This window comes from Protopterus annectens, chromosome 8.part0 (genome assembly GCF_019279795.1).
Source record: "Protopterus annectens isolate FY-2018-M chromosome 8.part0, PAN1.0, whole genome shotgun sequence".
In the NCBI taxonomy this organism is placed as follows: domain Eukaryota; kingdom Metazoa; phylum Chordata; order Ceratodontiformes; family Protopteridae; genus Protopterus; species Protopterus annectens.
This window is the reverse complement of record NC_056741.1, coordinates 784,342,657-784,363,115: the sequence shown is the minus strand read 5'-3', so window position 1 is coordinate 784,363,115 and position 20,459 is coordinate 784,342,657. Positions and strand designations below refer to the sequence as shown.

Sequence of the window (20,459 nt, the reverse complement as noted above, 5' to 3'; positions counted from 1 at the left end):
GGACTTAGAATTGGAAGAACTAATAAAATAAATCTATACTTTTACATACTGTCACATTATCATTTGTAACTAGACAGTAAATGTTACCCATGTTGTGCTGCCATGTTTTTTTTTTTTTTTTTTTTTTTTGTCAGCTCATTTACTGTAGGGTATAAAGTTATTAGTGCCTGGTGCCATGTATTTATGCGCCTCATGAATGAATAGTTAAAGTTAATGCAGCATATAAACCAGATATATACGTTGCATTGTGAGTGGCTATAAGTGCTAAAAAGTACACATTTTAGAACACAAAATGGGATTAATTACAAGCAAATGACCACATTTAAACTGATCCTGAAAAGCAAAGGCATATTGTTCAGAGCTGAGAATGCACAGGTCTTCATCATTTATTCTGATTTAAATTTTCGTTAGCTATAGTCAATGTAATACCATGGCACAAGTGATTGGAGAAAAGATGCTGTCAGCAACTTATGGTTACTTACCACAGTGACAGAGCAAGAATAAGCGAGGGGAATGGGATCCTAAAGTCAGGCAAGTTTTAAATATTGCACTTATAAACTTAGAAAGTTGTTAGAATAACAGGTTTTGTGCATGCATTTTTGGAAAGGTATAAAGCCAAAACTAAAACTTCTATCATTATTTAGTGATTTTAGTCCTCAATGATTTGCCAGAAATCCATAATTTTTACGTGGAGCATACCCACAATATGAGGCAATAACCTGGATATTCTGCAAAAATCTGGACAGTTGAGTGGTAGTATGTTGGGACTTGGAGTTGGGAGACACCTGTCAAATGTATTGGAAGAACATCCCTCACCCTCATTTTGACTATCGTCAAGTTTTTTAACAGATATTCACACTTTATAATATTTAATAATAATTCATAAATTAAGAATTTTTGAAAGTACGTAAAAAAGTTCTTCTTAACAATGTTGTGCACGTCATAACTAATGCTGTTAGTAAGTGTTCCACATTTTGCCCATTGAGATGCGTGCTAGAAATTAAGCTGTCAGGACAGTGCCTGCGTCTTTTTTATACTGAGTTACTCCCCAGGTCTCCAAAGAGCTGCTGAAAGTTTACTTTTTTCCTCATTCCTTTTTCTGAGAGTTGGAGGTTGTTCTCCTCAGAGTCTGAGAAGTTGCTGTCCTTGCCAGTAGCCCAGCGTGGTTGTATTTTGTGAATGTGACAATGGAAGGACTAATGCAACATCCATACTCGTTGGTTGGCCATCGACTGTAATGACTTAAAATTATAAAAAGAAAAATCGGGAATTGAAGGGTCCACTCGGAAATTTGTGACACACCATTATTTTGCCCTCAAAAACCGGTAAATACAAAGGAATTTGATATGGTTGAGAGGTATGGTGGTAGAGAGTAGAGACTGCAAGCTTTTTAGCCAACCTTGCTTCATCAAAAAAAAACTAAATAAATAAAATATCAACAAACATCCACAGACAAATACATATTTTGGTGCATTTTTTAAATCCAAACTTCTAATTAGTGCTTATATCTTTTACTTTTGGTGTTTGTTACGTTATACTTTATGGTATAGTATATTTGACTGTATCATAACTACAACAGTATTTTATTTTATTCTTTTGCTTTTTTAACTGTATGCAACTTTTTTTGGGAGTGCTTTCCTACATATTTGTTTCAAAGCTCTGGTAAGACTAAAATGCTGCTTGCGGTCATGCTGTTGAAGCTTATTAGGAATTATAAGAATCTTGCATTAGTTCGGTGAGAGTCAAACTAACTATACTGTAATTCAAGTCAGAATTTTTTGCTTACTGTCTTTCTTCGGTAGCGTTGTTGCCTCACAGTATGACGTTGTCCTGTTCGATTCTCAGCTAGAGCGTCTTCTGTGTGGAGACATGCGTGAATGGGCATACCTTCGTTGAAGGTTGTGCATCAGAGCTGGCAACTCGGCACGTAAAAATCTACTGCCAATCATTAGTGGACCGGAGTTCTGCTGTGGCGACCCCTAACCGGGAAAAGCTGAAAGACACAACAACAACAACAACATGTATTTTCAGGGATAATATATTCTTTGTAGTTCAATAGTAGAATTAGTGAGGTTATTAAAAAGGTTTTACTTACAGAGTACTTATACTTGATAAAAGACGCACTAGGTATTTTTTCTTGTGTTGTGTCCTTTCTATCACTGCATCAGTTTTTATACAGTTGAAACATTTTTTTTCAGGTTTCATCCTGATAACGTGCCTGAATTCCTTATGTCAAAGAAGAAGAAGACAGAATCTTGGAAGTGTGAGGTAATTGAATCATATTTGGGAATGTTAAAATTCTCCAAGAAAATTTACTGTACAAAAATGTTTAATGTCAGTTATGTGCATTTGAAGAAATTTAAGAGTTTTCAATTTTATAAAAAGTGAATTATCGTGTTGATAACAAGAATAACTGTAGGACAGTTCGGACAATGCAATGATCTCCTTTCATGTAAATTTTTGATACTTTGCATCTGTAAACACTTTAGGTAAATGCATGTAAGTATTGCAGGAGCCTAACCATGCCTTGTAACTCTGAACTGGCTTTGGACATTCTGTAACTTTGAGAAGAGTCAGGATGGGTAACAATTTGAAAGGTCAACATGGTGGCCGAATGGCCGAAAAAACAGACTTATGTTTACTAAGTCCATGATAGCCATTTCCTGGAATATTCCCTTTTCCTCGAGGTATGGCGATCTTGGAGTTGGTAGTTGGTATATATAGGTTCAAGGGTGTGGGATTGCAGGGGGCTTGCTTCCCTGCAAAGAAGAGGCTTAAAGGAGAACAGCGTTATTATAGATTCCCTTTCTCCTGGATTTTTCAATTTTTTTCTTTTGGTCTGTTGGCAGTTGTCATTACAAGTACCGGCATTTCGATGCAGAAATGTCAGAATGTCTAGAGTACTGTATTTTAAACAAATATTATAGACATTTAATGTAAATTTGCAATGTAAGTATTGATGTTGATGTACTGGACTATTAATCAGATGTGCCATCTTTATCATGGCAGCGTTATTTGTAATAAAATAATTAGTAATATGGGGATGGTGTAAGGATCAGGCATTGTATAATACACTAAGCATTGTAAGAGAAATTCAACACCTGGCTGAATGAAGGCTGATTTGGAAAGGCTGGGGAAAGAGATCAGGAGTTTGGCAGCTTTGTTTTTTTCTGCTAAGTTCGGGACTCTATATATTTTGGGCTTATTTATGAAAGTTAGGGAAATTAAAAAAGGAAGAACTTTTTGTGTTAAGGAGAGGAATAAAGCAACGAGTAAACAGAGTGTAAGCGGTGTTGTGGGGCACACTGATGAAAGAAAAATGATACTTTGGTGTGCAAAATGGTTATGTACAGCTGTTTCCTTAGAGATAAGATCTGGGCAAGTAAATGTCAGTATTTACCTTAGAATGACAGATAGATAGTCAGAATTGTTGATTGGAGGAGCTGAAGATGCCAGATGGTAACTGCAGCTGCTTCTAGATGTAAGGTTATTCTTGTCTGTGGGTCACGCCTTGGATACTAGTACTGGAAGTATGAGATAAGCCTTAAAATTGCTATCCACAAATGAGGATAAGGGCATCACCTGTTATACGTAAACAAGCAGACACCTTTCAGTGTTTTTTTCTGTCATTTAATCTGCAGTGTCACTCCATTCAGAGTTAGAATACTGAGTTTCAGAACAGCAAACTGTGAGAAACTTGTAGGATACCTCAGAAGCAGATGCAGCAGATGGACAAATAGGTTGCATAGAAAAAATAATGAAGTTGCATCAAAACGGCCATTACAGAAGTAAGAGATCAACAAATCAAGAGGTTGTTATGATTCCTCTTCATGAGTGTTGGGAACAAGACATGGTCTGGAAAATGGATCTGTGCATAATTAATAGGAACAGTTAAAAAGGATTGCAGCATATAATGATGTTTCTAAGGCACAAGGCAATATTTAGTAATATTACAAGCAGTACATCTGACAAATTTAATATAGTTCAGTCTTCACCAGTAGCTCTGTTCTATGCATTTCAATAGAATAAAAGATCCAGTGCTAGGAGCTACAACCTAAGATGAAACCACTTGACAATAAAGGTTCAAACATTCTCTGTTGCAGAAACACATGCTGGCAACTTGGCTGACTAAGTATTCAAGAAAATCTAATAACAACTATCTGGGATTTATACCCTTCCCTGGTACAATTAAGTTGGTTAAGTTAAATTGCATGCACAAATTAATTAAGTTGCCTGTGTATAGCGAACGACTTCCTGATCTACAATAAATGAATACTCACCAGCTACATTCCTTTTACAAGCACTCTGCAACACTACTTTGTACAGCAAATCTGTTATTTAGAAAAGATTTCTAAATTGTTATAATTTAGTCATAAAAGGAGATATGATATTTTTATTTTGAGGGGAGCATTGCCTTCTTTTCTTGCTTTGCTGACTTTTGAAGGAGAATTTGAAAATAACCAATATAATACAAAAACAGACAATCTTGTGGGTTCTGATTTGGGCTGCACTAAAATGTTTGGACTGTTTGGTGAATTATGAATGTCCCTTACATGACCCAGTGTCCCCAAATGGATCTCGCAAATGGTTTCCTCAGGATTAAATTTATCTACAGAACAAGCCTTTTAGCTGTCCAAATTTTCACGGACTGTCCAAAATTTTGCCTCATATTTTGGTCAGTTCTTCGTATAATTTGTGGGTTTTTGGCAAATCACTGAGGATTGAGGTCACTAAATAATGACACATTTGAGTTTCAGAATTCATCTTCTGAAAATGCATGCTAACATAAATCCTGCAGTTCTAGCAATGTAAGTTTATAAGACCTAGCAACGTAAGTTTATAATAGCAATATTTAAAATGTATCCCTATTTATGGGCCTTGCCCAAATTTTTTTTAAATAAGAATCATATTTATTAAATTATCACTTATGACATACACAGTCATACATTTATATAAATAAAACCAGATCATGTTGACAAATTTTTAGTTGCAAATATTATACATCACCTATAATCTAAACAGTCATTGTTAGTCAAATATCCCATAACTCATTCAAATCCCACTTTCTTTTAAACCTCATTCCTCATCCCAAATGTTATTCTGCATGTATTGTTCCCACAGTTCCCATTATTCTTCTGTGTAATATGGTCCTGCCCTTTTCTAAGATCCCATTTCCAGTAATTTTATTACTGTTATTATATTCGCTACTTCCAATACAGTTAGTTCAGACTTTGATTTCCATTTTCTAGAAATTGCTGTTTTGGCAGCCAACTTAATTAGACTCAGGAAGGCCTTACTATGTCTAGGCAATTCCAATTCTGTATCATAGCTGAAAAAGTCATTTTCCTTAGTTATACCACTTTGCACACAAAGTGTTTTTGATAGAGTAGTTTACAGGGAATTTTTACAGTCTACCTACTCCTTAAACTCCCCAAAAATATGCTCCCAATTACCCCTTTCTTCCTTATTGCATCTCAAACATCTGCTGTCTACCTGAAGAAAAATTCTTTGGAGTCTATTTGGGGTATAAATATACCTATGTGAACATTTTCAAGCAAAGATCCTAAATCATTTAGATTTTATTTCATATTTGGGAGACATACATATATTTTCCCATTATTTCTTTGTGAATTGCTTATCCAATCTCTCTTCCCAATCCGGCCTAACACCATGATTGATTCTTATAGTTATCATACAGTATTTCGTATGCTGTACTAATACCCCTTTTTTAACACCAGCTATTGTTATAGGTTCTAATAAAGACCCTATCAGTGCTGTTTTTTTTCCACTTAAGATCCCCCTATTTCTTTCTCTTTGCCTACACTCTGATATCGGTCCTTGATTGGGAAGGCCATCTCTAGCCTGCAGTCCAAATAAATTATTGGCCTCTTCCCATTCTATTACCTTTCCTTCTTTAATTATTTGCTCCCAATATGTTAGTTTCTTGCCAGTTTTCTCCCGTAAATTCCAGCTCCCTCTTGCCTATTGACTGTATCCTTAATTGCAGTCATCCCTATTGGCAGGATCTCCTTTATCCATTCCCCTGTTGGCTTAATTCTTAGAATACAGATTGACAACAATCTGAAATTTGATATCCATATTAACAATACTATAAAAACTGTCAAAAAAAACTAGGCTCTCTCTATAGGATAAAATCCTTCCTCTTATCTTCAGCTAAAACCACTATAGCACACACTCATCTAATCTCTTCACTTCTTTATGCCTCACCCATTTTTACTAACCTATCTAAAAATAATCTTAGCAAATTGGAAATGTCCTACAATAACATTGCCAGATTTGCTACAGGCAACCCATTTAGAACCCACCATTACATTAATTTAAAGCAGCTGGAATGGCTTGGACTACAAAATCTGATTAAATTCCATCAACTGTCTGTAGCCCATAACACTCTTTACAAACCTTCCAAAACTCCTATTCTATCCACACTCATCACTCCCTATAAAAACCTGAAATCCTTAAGGTTTTCTCAGAGACTTCTAGTGCATACCACTAAACCAAACAACAAGGCTTGCGACTCCCTCTTTTCTAATATTGTTGGAAAAGCCTGGAATCTCCTCCCCAGTGAACTCTCTTCACTTCCTTCAGTATCATGCTCCAAAAACAAATTGAAAGTGTTCCTCAGAACACAGTGGTTATGCCCTTGTACTAAGCCTGACTAGTTATCTATCTCTTAATACCTTGCTCTTCCTACCCCTTCTACTCATTAACTGTAATTCCTTCCTTATTAACCTAAATACTATCTCCCTCTAGAATATCTTGATTGTACTAGCATGCTGTTTTATGCCTGTATTCTGCATGGCTGAATTTACTGTGATAACCTGTAATATGCATTGTAAATATGATTTTTTTGTTTAACTTTTCCTTATTTGTTATTGTGTTAATTTCATTGTTCTATCTTGGAGCTTATCTCCCCGGGCCTCTACTGAAAATGGACATGTATCCAGTTAGACTAGCCCGATCAACAAATGTAAAATAAAATAAAATAATAATAAATACTTTCTGCTACTTTATGAATATAATATTCTGTATGGTTATTCTTATTCTCCTTAAGGATCTGCATCTAAAATCAGTCTCTTCTTGTTTCTTGAGCCCCCCCCCCCCATTTTGTCATCATCCTTTTCCAAAGTAAAGTGTAGCTTTCTGCTTGTGCTATGTAAAGGAGCCTTAAATGTGAAGCTCTAAAATACCCCTTCAAATTAGGTAATTCCAAACCACTTTGTTCTGTTGGAAGGATCAGCTTATCCCAATTGAGTCTTGATAGTTTTCCCTCCCTGATAAAAAATCCTTCAATTCTTTATTAATTGCTATCCACAACTTCCCATTTGGTTGATAAAAATATGCCTGAACTGTGAATAAAACTAAAGCGAATAAAAACATTTTAACTGCTTGTATCTTGTTATCCATATCCATAAAACAGAGCTTCAGGTTTCTCAGCTTTTATGTTATCTTTTGTTGTCTCTTACCACATATCCTGCAATAACAGAATTCTTTTTAATCCATACTCCTATGTATTTCATTTTATCGTGTCCTCATAAATATGGGTATTACTGAAGCAATTCATTTGCATGTACATAGTTTACAGTTATTGCCTTTGTTTTATCTTCATTAAATTTGTATTCCAAAAAGACTTGAAACTATCTCAAAAGTTCCACAATACTGAAAAGTCTTTTTCTGGTTTTATCACGTGTAAAATACTACCATCTACAAATAAAGCCATCTTATCTTGACTACCTAACAGTTATATCCTTAAATTTCTGAGTCCCTTTTTATCTTTGCCAGTGGTTCTAAATAGGGTTCCTATTAAATGATCGAAAATGCATTCTTTTGAATGCATCTTGATCGAACTTGAAAGCACGAAAAGGCAAAATAGCGAAAAGGCATGTAAGCGAATTCTTTCCGTGGGAAAGAAATCGCTTGGCTGCTTCCGTTACTTTGTCATTTTCATCACTGTAGTGCAGTCTCGGAGTTGGTATATTTAAGTAGTGGGGGGTGAAGCCCCCCCACTTTATATAATGTTTTAAATTTTTTTTTTTTTTTTTTTTTTTTTTTTTTTTTGGTGGAACAGTGATTTTTTTTCCCTTGGAAAAAAATCGCTGTTCTAAGCATTCTAGATTGTAAACTTTCGCTTACATGGGTTCGATAAATAATCATTCACTTTTTTAAGCGTTTGATGATTTAACATAGACCCAAAATATAATGTGAAAAACAAAGGGGAAAGAGGACACCCCTGCCTAGTTCCTCTGCTCACCTAGAACTCATCAGAGAGGAACCCAACCACTTTAATTTTTGCCTCCAGTCCCTCATATATCCTCCTAATCAACCTTATAATTTTGTAAGGGAATGTAAATGCTTCCATTGCCCTGTTCTTAAAATGGTTTTGTCCAGATTTATTGTTATAAGAGGTTGAGAGGCATTGAACAAGGGCACATTAGACAGTAAATCAGTGCTATAGCTACAAAGTCAGAATGCTTAATTGTTGTGAAATGTCTACCATTTACATTTACCTGACCATCTTGTAAGAGTATTTGTTGGTGGAACAATCCAGAAGACGGATATTCCCCTATTTTCTACTACTCTCTTCTGCCTGTGTGTATCAGAAACCAGTGGGTCAGAAAGACTCTGTGTTTCTAAATGGCACCTTGACATTTTTGGTCAAAACCTCCATTAAGTTGATGTTGTGTCCTTAAAATCTAACTGTGTTTATTTTGAAGGGCAACAGGGTTGTATTTGGTGACCGAATAAATATAATTACTAGTGTCCTTCACTGTTCTAGATTAAAACAGACTGTATGCTTGTTCCATCCTGGCCTTAATCTTCTTGTAGGATTGTAACAGTTGCTTCTGATTGTGAGCCATTGAAAAAAATCTTGAGAAAATTCAATGTATAGTTTCCTCAGATACACCATTCCCAACACTCAACAAATAGAAATAACTAACTATATTAATTAATTTGGTTGACAACCTATCCATTGTGTAGTACCTAAATAGTTAAGGAAGCACTTGGTCATACCTGCTCTGATAAGAGATGACATGCATTTGTGAGAGAGCAGTAGACAAGAGGCATCTCTGTCTTTTCATTCATTTTCCAGACAAAGGGGACATGCTGGTGGACTTGCTAAGCCCATTCCCCAGCTGATGCTTGCATATTTTGTAACCTTGTCTGGTCTGGATCTTCCTGAAGCCCAAATCACTACTTCTACTGCATAGGTGCAGCAAGGCACGTAGGATTGTCTGATTTATATTTTCCCCATACTGCCAGCAAAATTCAGAAAAGAACAAAACTAATCATTACCATTTCCTGATGAGAATTCTGGAGGTTTATTGCCCAATAAGAAGTGCTTGGCTTCAGGCTGTTAGGTCCCTGACATTGCAGAAGTCTGTTCTGGTTCTAGCCAAGGGAGTTCTCCACTTTTGCAGTGGCAGCTGGCTGTATCTAAGGACCTGACTGTTGCAGTAGACTCTGTGATCTTACTGAACCTTCTGGTATGGTTGTAAGAACATAGTTGAGGCTTTCAGGAAGCCTAAAAGACTTATTCTGGCAGGTGAAAAAGATGCTCTATTTGGAAGGACTGGTACACAGTACAATTCTAGTCATTTTGGAGGTGATCATGTCTTGTGTTAGACACCCATTTATTTAATTTAGACCACAGTTATTCCACAGTCAAGGTGCATGTGTTGGCTATTCTGACTGTCTTGAGTTTGTGACATAGAAAACAGGATTGTGGCTTACCACCGACTCGTCAAGGGAAGTCTGTATCCTAACTAAACTTTGAAAACCTCTCCCCCCTATGGGACCTGAACATCATGATTGAAAGGCTTGTAAACTCCATGTTCATATACAGTGGTCCAGAAATCTTTAAATTTTGTATCTTGGAGAACATATTTTTTGATGGCCATTACTTCGGATAACAGGATCCCGGATTTGCAGGTCCTTATCTAGTGTTTGATACAGGACTAATCTATCATGAATGGGCATGTTATGAACGTGGTTTCAGACTTTATCCTTTAACTACTCCACTCATCTCCTTGTTTTACTTGCCAAGGTGGAAAGTAAATCTTGGTTGCGCACTCACAGCTCTTGTTTTACTTAAAGTGGCTGAGTGAGTTTAAGGAGAACTAGCTGTACATTTATTTTTGCTGTTGGGAGGGAAAGGCTTTCAGACACTAAAGAAACCTTTTCCAAGTTGACTTACAATTGCATTACCATTTGCAGCCATTTGTTGTAATACCCATTGAAAAATACTGCAGTCAAAGATCACTGCACTAGGGCAAGGCTGCTGCCTATGCTTACTTCAGGAATGTCTCTATTGCAGATATCTCTGACATGTCCACTTAGTCGTTTCATCACAATTTTACAGTCATTATTGTGTGGAGTGCAATTCTAGGAATCAGGCTTCCTTTCGTACCTCTGTATGTTAGGACTCTGCCTTCTGAGCCTTCACCATCTGGCTATCCATCAGCGTTTCTATCCTGATGACTTTACTGTTTAGGGTTCATTCCAATCTTTGACCAATTAAGGAGAATCCCGATGCAGGCTATGGCACATAGTCTATCGTCGATGGGTCTCGAATACACTATGCTTTGAAAGCACTTCTATCCAGTGGTGCCTTTTGTAATTTGGGCAAATATATATGGAGCTGGTATGATAGCATGCTAATCAGAGTATTATAGGATAAATGGTTGAGGTTAACAAACTTTGTGTTATAAACCTACAAAACTTGAAACACAAAATAAAACAGGCATTTTTTAGCATGGGACTAAACTCCCTGCAGCCTCCACACTCCCTTATTTATATAATTTGACTCCAAAATCATGCACCCCATGGGAAAACTGCATATCCCACCTCACCAAAAGCTGTGGCTCTCACCATTTAAGTGTGCTGATAGGTTTCATTGTTAGTTTTAAAACTTGGCCATTTCTTTCACATGTCATTTCATGACCAAACAAATGTGAGACAGTGTATGCTTCTGTACTTTTTGCTAATAATGTAGGTATCATGCATGGTTTGCAGGAAGTGTGTTTAGTAGTTTGAGATAAATTGACACACGTTCAGATTATGTGTACCTTCCTCGTGAAGTGTGTGATGGCACAGTTTGTGTTAATGTAAGGAATGTGGCCTTTCTTGAGAAGCTGTGCTTTTTGAGAAAAATATGAAAGTGGAACGGAAAAGAAAATGAACCTAGTCGTAGACCCATCAAGGAGAATTATTCTATCCAAGCTTCAATAAGCAGGCACTATAAGAATATATTTCTTACTTTTCACAGATTCCTGTTCTGCCTCTTCATTCTCAGTTGGGAGAGGCAATAATTTTATGTTTTCAGAAATTCTGGAGTACCACAGTTTTCTTATTATTATGCTAGTCTGAGAAAGCTGGACCCTTTGGTGGAAGGTGATAGTTCTTTGTCCTTTTGACAAAGATATTTCCTCTGTGATCCCTTTGATACCCCCTTTCAATCTGCTTTCTCTGTCATCCACCCTTACTATTCATTCCTTGCTGTCAGGGGAGAGCAGGATAGCTGAAGTATGGCACATCTGAGTCACAATCTCCAGAGACAAGTGGTTGAAAGAGGTTATGAAAACCTGTTACAGGACCACATTCTTGTTGGTATGTTTTGCTCAGCTTAGTTCAAGTTCAGAATCATAAATGACAAGAGCTAAGCCTCTTAGACACTTTGCTATCCATGGGTAGTGAGTGAAGGTGACTTTTCTCTTTTTTAATCAAAGGGTTTTTCTTAGCCCTGAAAAAAGACGATGGAACCTGGAGGCCTATTCTAAATTGTTGCTCTTTGAACAACTGTTTGAAAGTGCAAAAATTCAGGATACAACCCTTCAGTTTGTGTTTTCCCTTCTGTTTCACAGAGATTGGGTGGTAGATTTGGATCACAATGATTTGTACTAACATATTCAGTTTTCCCCACTCGCATGAAATAGCACAGATTCAGGAGAAGAAAACAGAACTCTCAGCTTGCGGTTTTGCCATTTGGTCTGGTTAGTAGCTGCTTTAAAGGTATTCACAGAGTGCCTTGCCCCATCCATAATGGATGTCACAGAAAGGGGCTGCCACACTTGGCCCATATCTGGATGAGTTACTTACAGAGTTTTACTCTTTGCAGAAAATTTTGGGTAGTCTCAGGCAGTCGCTCCTCGTTACAGTGAAAGAAAATCTGATGTCTACCAACACAATGGAAGACTTTTCTGAGTGCAGTTTTGAACTCTGCACAACACTACATTTTTTGAATTTTGTAAGATAATATCTTTGTTTCATTGGACAATATCCTGTACTGGGTGTTAGCAAGAACATTTCTTCTGCTGTTAGTCCTTGTGTTGTCCAGTATTGTCGTGGTGCCCATCGCCAAACTTGACATGGGCAGTTTTCAGCATTACCTGTGCAGTGTTTGGGATTAGACAACTAACTCAGTGGTTCTCTTTTCTGCCACTCAATCCACCATTGTAAAGGAGGTGAAGTGGTGGTTTCAAATGGTACAGCTGACATCTGTTATGTACTGGAAACCTTTGCAAAACCTCCCCTTGAAGTGGCGTATACAGTATATTTGGAAATTCTGATATGACCAGCCATTCTCTTGCTTGTTATCACTTCAGATAGAAGTGTTTTCAAGCATCCGGCTCTTATACACCATCTTATATAAAGATGCAATGTCTGTTTCTACCAGTCTGTACTTCATGTCCAGGATTATGCTAAACATTGCCTTGTTCAAATGATTTTCTGTCAGTCTGTCATTGCTCAAGGTTATGTCAAACATTGCCTTTATAAAATGACCCAGCTGTCTTCTTTTTTATTCTTGGTCAAAAATCACAGAGGGCAAATTTTGTAGAAGCTAGATCCTACAGTTGCATTTGTCTGCATGCATTTCCTGATCCAAAATAAATCTGCTTAAGTTATCCTTTCCTTTGAACTTAAGATATGATCCCCTTTAGAGGAACATACCACATGCACTGGATTTTGTTATTGCATCAGATATAAAAGCTTTCAGGGAGCCCTTCGAGCTCATTTTACTAGAGCATCACTGAAATATGCTTTCTTTTTTATAGGAGTGTCAGACCCATTTGCAGAGCTGTATCTTGGTCCCTAGTCCATATATTTACCAAACACTACAAGTCAAATGTGGTCTGGCAGACTGGAGTTGTTTTTGTAGCACTGATAAATACATCATGCAGATGTAACTTGTCTGCATAAATTGTGTTTAAAAGTGTTAGGATTGCAGTTATTTACATGTAAACTGTGTCTTCTATTAATTCTCTGTATAACGGGGTGGCCTTCTTAATCTGACTACCTCTCATTTTTAGAACAAGCTAGGAGCAGGGGGTTAAGGGAGCTGGAATGTCCCTTACAAAAAAAAAAGTTAATTATAAATGCAGTCTATGTGGTTAAAGACAAAGTATATTCAGTTTGGAAACCACACTTCAAAAGTAAAATATATTAGACAAAGTTCCCTTGTAAACATCCTCCTGGTGCAAAGTAAGTTCAGTCACACTGTAGAACTTCCTATAGAATGAAGTGTAAAATCTTTGCCAGAAGTGGCATGAAAGCCCTTCAATGTTCGCTTATATTCAGTGCATTTTTAGTAATGGATTAATAATGATTTGTTACATCTTTAGTGCTTACCTGTAGGCGATAATGAAACAGATGGCATTTAATCATTTTTTGTGTCAGCTTGTGATAAATCTCAACAGAGATTTTACTCTTGTGCATTATGTTGCTGACTATTTGCAGTGGAAGGTTAACTTTAGTGAAATTAGCTGGGGTTATTTGAGTTAAAAGAAGGTTGCTTACCAAAATGCTAGATCCATGTTGTCCTGTTTCCACCAGTTCAGCAATGAGGTTATCGGATCTGACTGATCCAGCCGCCTTTTCAAGAGCTTGGATCCAGAGCTTTAACTCCTCCTCTCACCCATAATTGCCTTTGTTCCCCAGATTATATAAGATCCGAGTTAACCTGCATATAGGTGGATATGTGTACTAGGAAACATAAAACAGGCTTAGCAGACAAAACAGGACACAAATAAAGACAGCAAGAAAAGCTGTTCAAGTGGCAAGGCCACTGGTGTGGTCCAACCATCTGTCCAGGACTCAGAAAATGACAATTTAGGATGGGAAATGGCGGGAGGGAGGGATATTGAACCAGAAGAAAGAAGACAATGTGGATCTTGCGTTATGGTAAGTACATAATTTTCATGTCTAACTTTCATTTCCGTACTTTGGTATCAAAGGAGGGGAAAGACCACCCACTTTTTTAAGCTTAATTTCTCCCATAAGTTACAGAGAAATGTATTTACAGTTGCATAACATACCACAGACACAGAGAAATTTGTAGTCAGGAGTTCAGGTTTCTGTATTTAAGACAGATAGGTGTGAAACTGTTTTCCATTGTCTTTATTATAGAGAGGAAGAGAGCTTAGACTGATTCACAGCTGTTTAATGTAGCTATGGCTTTCATAACAAAACAGAGCAATTAGATCAGTCACTGGTTCAAAAGCAGTTGTTTACCTCTTTTGACAAATTTACATAAGCAGCATCACAGTATTGAAATGCTAAACTTTAAACTTTAAATGTTTGTTTTTACTGCTTTAAGTTTTAAGATAAGTAGTATCAAAGATGTCTGTGAGATTTAGAGAGAACTCAGAAAATATTTTTCTTGTAATTCTTGTAAAGTGTCGGCGCATTTACCAAATTATAGGGGGAGGGGCTGTCAGTTCATCTTGGACTACAAAAAGATACTTTGAACAAAGGCCTGCAATTTTAGCAACTGTCTTGGTTGTAGCTGTTTAATTTTTTAGTATACTGTAAAACAAGCCCTGAGATGCCCACAGATGAGGGCCATTCCATAAATAAAAGAAGCACTCCTGTTACAGAAAGTACAGTACACAAGAAGACAGTGATGGGCACTAATCCCATTGTATGCCAGTAGCATGGGAATACACCACACTTCCTTATGTCTGGCACGACTCTTATAAAGCAGACTTGAAATGTATTATGGGAAAGAGAAAGGATTGAAGAAAAATAAGATCACATTGATATGTAGCCCCATTGACACTCATTTTGCAGAAAACATATTAAAATTTTAAGAAGCAAAAAACAGAAACTCTCTAGCAATTAACTGATTGGGAATAACATATGAAATATTCAACAGTCATCAAAAATCTCAGCAGAAACACAGCAGAGGTATATTAGCAGTATAAATGCTTTCCTTTCAGTATATCAGAAAATTCCTGTAGCAAATAATAGCTGAGGCAGAACAATAGGTTCATAGGTTCATACTAGGCTATCTGCCCTAGGGCATTTATAAGCCTAGCCAGAATGTGTTTGGCTTTCGCCACTCATTTTAAATTTATTTTGCTAAGCCCTTTTTCGAGGTTAGTATACTGTGCCTCTGTCTAACAGTGACACAGAAGTGATACCCTGGGTAAACCTACGATATCCCATCCACTCAAGATTCCTCTTAAAGAGAGTCAATGAGGGACTCTCCCTAACCTGGACTGGGATTTTATTCCAGAGTGAAGGGAGCCTCTGGGTTATGAATCTATCCCTCCAGCATGTCCTACTTATTTCAGTGCTGAGGTTCAAGTCTCTCGAGCGCGTAGCTCGATGGGATTTGGATTTTCTGAGGTGCAGCATGTCCATTAATTCCGGGTTGGACATGGCTTTATACGTTAGGCACAGATCGCCTCTGAACAGGCGGTATGCCACTGAGTAGAGCTGGAGTTTCTTTAACCGGGCAGCATATGGCATCTGTTTGAGCCCTTTGATCCTCTTGGTGAGGTACTTTTTGGGTATTTCCCGTTGCTGCAGGTATCTGGTAAGGTACATCCCAAAAGGGGCATTGTACTCAATTATGAGCCTGATGAGGGATGAGTAAAGAGGCACGATGACCTCCCCTGATCTAGATGTGAATCCCTTCATGATTAGGTGGGCTATATAAAATGTTTTTCTAACCACTTTGGCCACGTGGTTGTCAAATGAGAGATTGCTATCAACTTGGGTCCCCAGGTCCCTAATTACTTCTTCTGTACTTAATGGATTACCACCTATGTGGTAATTTGTGGGCACTTTGTTTTTGCCAAAGGGATGACTATACACTTTTTGGCATTTAGCTTGAGGCCATGGCTCTGGCACCAGTTGTCTGTTTCTATGAGGCCCTTTTGGAGGATGCTTGTGTCGGCTGGAGAGTCGATTATGGCGTCCAGTTTGCAGTCATCTGCGAACTTGGTCAGCCACAGTCCTTCCGTGTTGGCCTGTACCTCCGAGAAATATATACCGAACAAGAGAGGTCCCAGGACTGAGCCTTGTGGGACACCACTTGTAACTGGTTTGGAGTCTGACATGGCTCCAGCAATTCTAACCATGTGGGTTCTGTCCTTGAGCCAGTTTGCAATCCATCTAGTGACATAGGGGTTTATATTTAAGCTGGTGAGCTTATCTATAATGCCCGAGTGGGGTATTGTATCGAAGGCTTTTGCGAGGTCCAAGTAGGCTGTGTGGACCACCTTCCCCTCGTCAATGGTGTTGGTGACTGTTTCAAAGAAATCAGCCAGGTTTAAGAGGCAGGATCTGCCCTTAACAAAGCCGAACTGGGTAGGATCCAGTGTCTGTAGGTCCCCAATATCTTTATTTATGAGGTCCATGATGATCCTTTCCATAGCTTTGCAGACCAAGCTAGTCAGGCTTATGGGGTGATAGTTTCCAGGATCCGTTGAGGCACCACCTTTATGGAGAGGGACCACTGTTGCTGTACGCCACTCTTTGGGCACATATCCTGTAGTAAGGCTGAGATTGAACAGTAGTTTTATGTTTGGGTTTAGCTCTTCTTGGAGTTCATGTAGGACGCAGCCTGGTCCCATTGATGCTGTGTTTTTTGCTTTGGAGAGGGCGGCTCTTACCTGAGCATCTGAGATGTCAGGGGGAAGCACTCTGCTGGGATAGATATTTGCCCTTTTGGTGGGGAGAAGTTTGCGCTGAACCTGTCAGCTAGGATGTTGGCAATGTCTGTGGGCTCAGTGTATTTTTTGTCATTTTGGACTAATTCTGAGCATATCTGGGAATTACCACCCAGGTTCCTAACATAACTAAAGAAAGCCTTGTGATTATCCTTAGTGTCCTGTGCAATTTTTCTCTCGAAGCTGGCCTTAGACAATTTTATGAGTGCCCGTAATTTTTTGCTAATACTGATCAGTGATGCCTTCCCTTTTTGGGATTTTGCTCTATCATTTAGTAGCTTCCTCCTTCTATTGTATAGTTTGTTTATGGCTGGGGTCCTCCAGACAGGACGTCTGCCTTTGGAAGATTGGGTCTTGGTTTTATTTGGTATCGCATGATCCATGCATTCCTGAAGGTGTTCATAGAATGCGTTTATAAAGGATTCTGTGGTCTGGGCCGTATTTTCCACAGGCCCGGGGGCTTTGATGGATTCCACCTTGGTTTTGAGGAGTGTGAAATTTGCTTTAGAGAAGTTTTTCACTGTGGTTTTCTGGGCAGGGGGTGGGGTCGGGATGTGAATATCCAGTGAGATTAGTTTATGGTCTGATCTTACCAGTGAGGAATACACTTCTGGTCTGGAGCATAGAGTCCCCATGTTGGTGATGATCAGGTCCAGTATGTTTTTCCCCTCTTGTGGGAGTGGTAACAAGTTGTTCCATAGCATTTGAGTTTATAAATTCTAGGAACCTTTGGGCTAGGGTGTTGGAGCTAAAGTAATGCTCCCAGTCTATGTTTGGGTAGTTGAAGTCACCCAATATAATGGCGTTTGGTGAGACCTTCATATTTTCCAGTGTTCTCAGGAAGGCCGAGTGGGGTTCCTGGGTTTGGAAGGGTGGTCTGTAGCAGGCAATAAACTGGAAGGCAGTTTTACCCACTGTTAGTTGCACATGGATAGTCTCTGATGCTTCGTGCTTTGCCACCAACCTGGAGGTGTGGATATCTTTGATGAATATCGATACTCCCCCTCCTTTTGTGGTTCGGTCCAAGTTTTGGGGCCGAAAAGCATGGTATGAGGTATAACCTGGTAGTGCTGGGGTGCTCTCGGGAGCCCTGAACCAGGTTTCTGTTACTGCACAGATATCGATGTTCTCCATGCTAAGGAGAGTTTTGAGTGCGTGCATCTTGAGGTTTAGACTTCTGGCATTGAGTAGCATTACTCTTAGTTTCTTATCCCTTGTGATACCTATGGAGGTGGGTTTGTCTTTTGAGCCTTGCCTAAAAAGGCACTATGGGGTAGCAAGAGCCTTTGCCAATATCCGAAAGCCCAGGGGTGACAGGTGCAAGCCGTCCCTAGCGAAGCATTGTGGCTTGTCGAGCATATCATCCCAAGCTGACAGGCATTGGATCCCCTTTGAATGACACCAGTACTTAAGCCAATTGTTGAAATTGATCATCTTGTCTTCATATTGTGGCATCATTCTTGGTGAGGGTAAGATGCTACTCAAGTTCAGGGTCATACCGGCCTGGGCTACATGCTCAGAGAGCTCCTCTATGTCTCTTTTCATGTAGTCCAGGGAGGTACGTCTCAGGTCATTCACACCAGCATGGACAATGACTGAGTCATATTTGTACTTGCCTTAGAGTGACCTGAGTGCTTGTGTTATGTGGCGGATCCTAGCGCCCGACAGGCTGCTCACCGTGACCCTCTCCTTGTTCAGCCTGGTAAGCGGGATGTCAGTGTGCCTGACGATAGTCACCTATTACAAGTGTATCAGGTGTGTTGTTTAGTCTTAAGGGGTGTGACTGTTCGGCACACTGGCTTTGTGAGATATGTGTTGCACGTGTTTTGTTTTGGGGTAGCGGTTGCTTGGGTGTCTGCTTTGGAGGTCTCTGCTGCTTAGGCAGATCTTTATTTAGAGCCTCCGAGTATGTTTTTGTGTGATTAGGTGTTTGATTTGCTGTCGTGGTAGGTCTATGTGAGACTGGAATTGTAGTGAGTGTGGTTTCCTTCTCCTCCTGACTGGTTATGCCAGTACTGAGTTGAGAGAGCTTAGCCTCCAGTTTGCCTATATGGTTGCATCTCTCACATGTGTTGGAATTTGTTGGGAGGAGGAGAGGGTTATCTGTGTACATGAGGCAGTTGTAACATTGCCTCAAGATTCCCAGATTCACCAGCTGGACCGGAGAGGAGATTGACAACTGACCTTTGGACATGCTAGTATAATATTGGGAATTCCTTTATAATTGAAAACAAGGGCCAGTGGGGAGTGAGGGTGTAGTGCTTTTAATTTTTAGTGCTGACTTATATAATTGCTTTAGTGAGCAAGTGCCAGGTAACTTAAGTGCAATGTGTTACAGGTAACTTAAATGCAAAACGACAAACAGTAACTTTCTTTCAAGTGAAACAAGGAAATAAGTACAGTAAGCAATGCAGATATCACTAGTGATCCACAGAAGCTGAGAAGCCACGTATTAGGTGGAATTAGCGTTCCAGGAAATAACAAGCAAACAAACAACAAGCATATAAACAAAGCTAGATTCAGCAGGCCTGGATCTAGTCTATGCTACAGCAAACAAGGTGTACCAATTTCAGTAAGATACAGTTCAGATATTCAGGCACTATAAACCTTTAACCAGAAATTCCCAGCTCAGAAGGGCAGAGTCCAGCCTCTTCTCCCACAAGAGTGCAGACCACGAACCTTCTTAATGTAAAATAACTGGCCTGAAGCCCAAGTGCTTAAACCAGAACTAATACACTTTAAGAATAACAGACACTGGGCGCTCAATCAGCAGTTTCCAACTTAGAAGGATGAAAGCTATCTGTCCTGCCACCACAGTGCATGCCACAAACTTTCCTAATGTAAAACAACTGGTCTGAAGCCCAAGTGCTTAATCCAAAAGACTTGGAATGATAGCTACACTTTAATCAAGTTACTACCAAGCAGTAATAAATACAATTGAATACTTTAGAGAATGCCTGGATTAGTGCTCAAGTTACACAAACAAAGCTAGATCCAGCAGGCCCGAATCCAGTCTATGCCACAGCAAACAAGGTGCACCAACTTCAGTAAGAAGCAGTTCAGATATGCATGCACTATAAGCCTTTAACCAGAAATTCCCAGCTCAGAAGGGCAGAGTCCAGCCTCTCCTCCCACAAGAGTGCAGACCACGAACCCTCTTAATGTAAAATAACTGGCCTGAAAGCCCAAGTGCTTAAACCAGAATTAATGCACTTTTAGAATAACAGAAACTGAGCCCTCAGTCAGCAGTTCCCAACCTAGAAGGACGTAAGCTACCTGTTCTGCCACTACAGTGCAGACCACAAACCCTCTCAGTGCAAAACAACTGGTCCGAAGCCCAAGTGTTTAAACCAAAAGGCGTAGAATGAGTTACACCAAGCAGTAATAAATACAATTGAGTACTTTTAAGATGATGCAAAAGTAAAATAAAGTAGGTAGAAACACAAGTACAGTAAAAGCAGATGACATTTTTTTTTTCTTTTCTGA

The 20,459-nt window shown here is 39.0% G+C and overlaps 1 protein-coding gene across 2 annotated transcripts in view; it reads left to right on the top strand.

The window, feature by feature from the left end:
- ZBTB41 (zinc finger and BTB domain containing 41) overlaps positions 1-20,459 on the top strand; it is a 660,593-nt gene that overhangs the window by 305,193 nt on the left and 334,941 nt on the right. For both annotated transcript variants that reach the window (XM_044080254.1, XM_044080256.1), the window contains one exon: positions 2,199-2,268. In XM_044080254.1, coding sequence (XP_043936189.1) covers positions 2,199-2,268 — 70 coding nt within the window. The remainder of the gene's footprint in view (positions 1-2,198; positions 2,269-20,459) is intronic.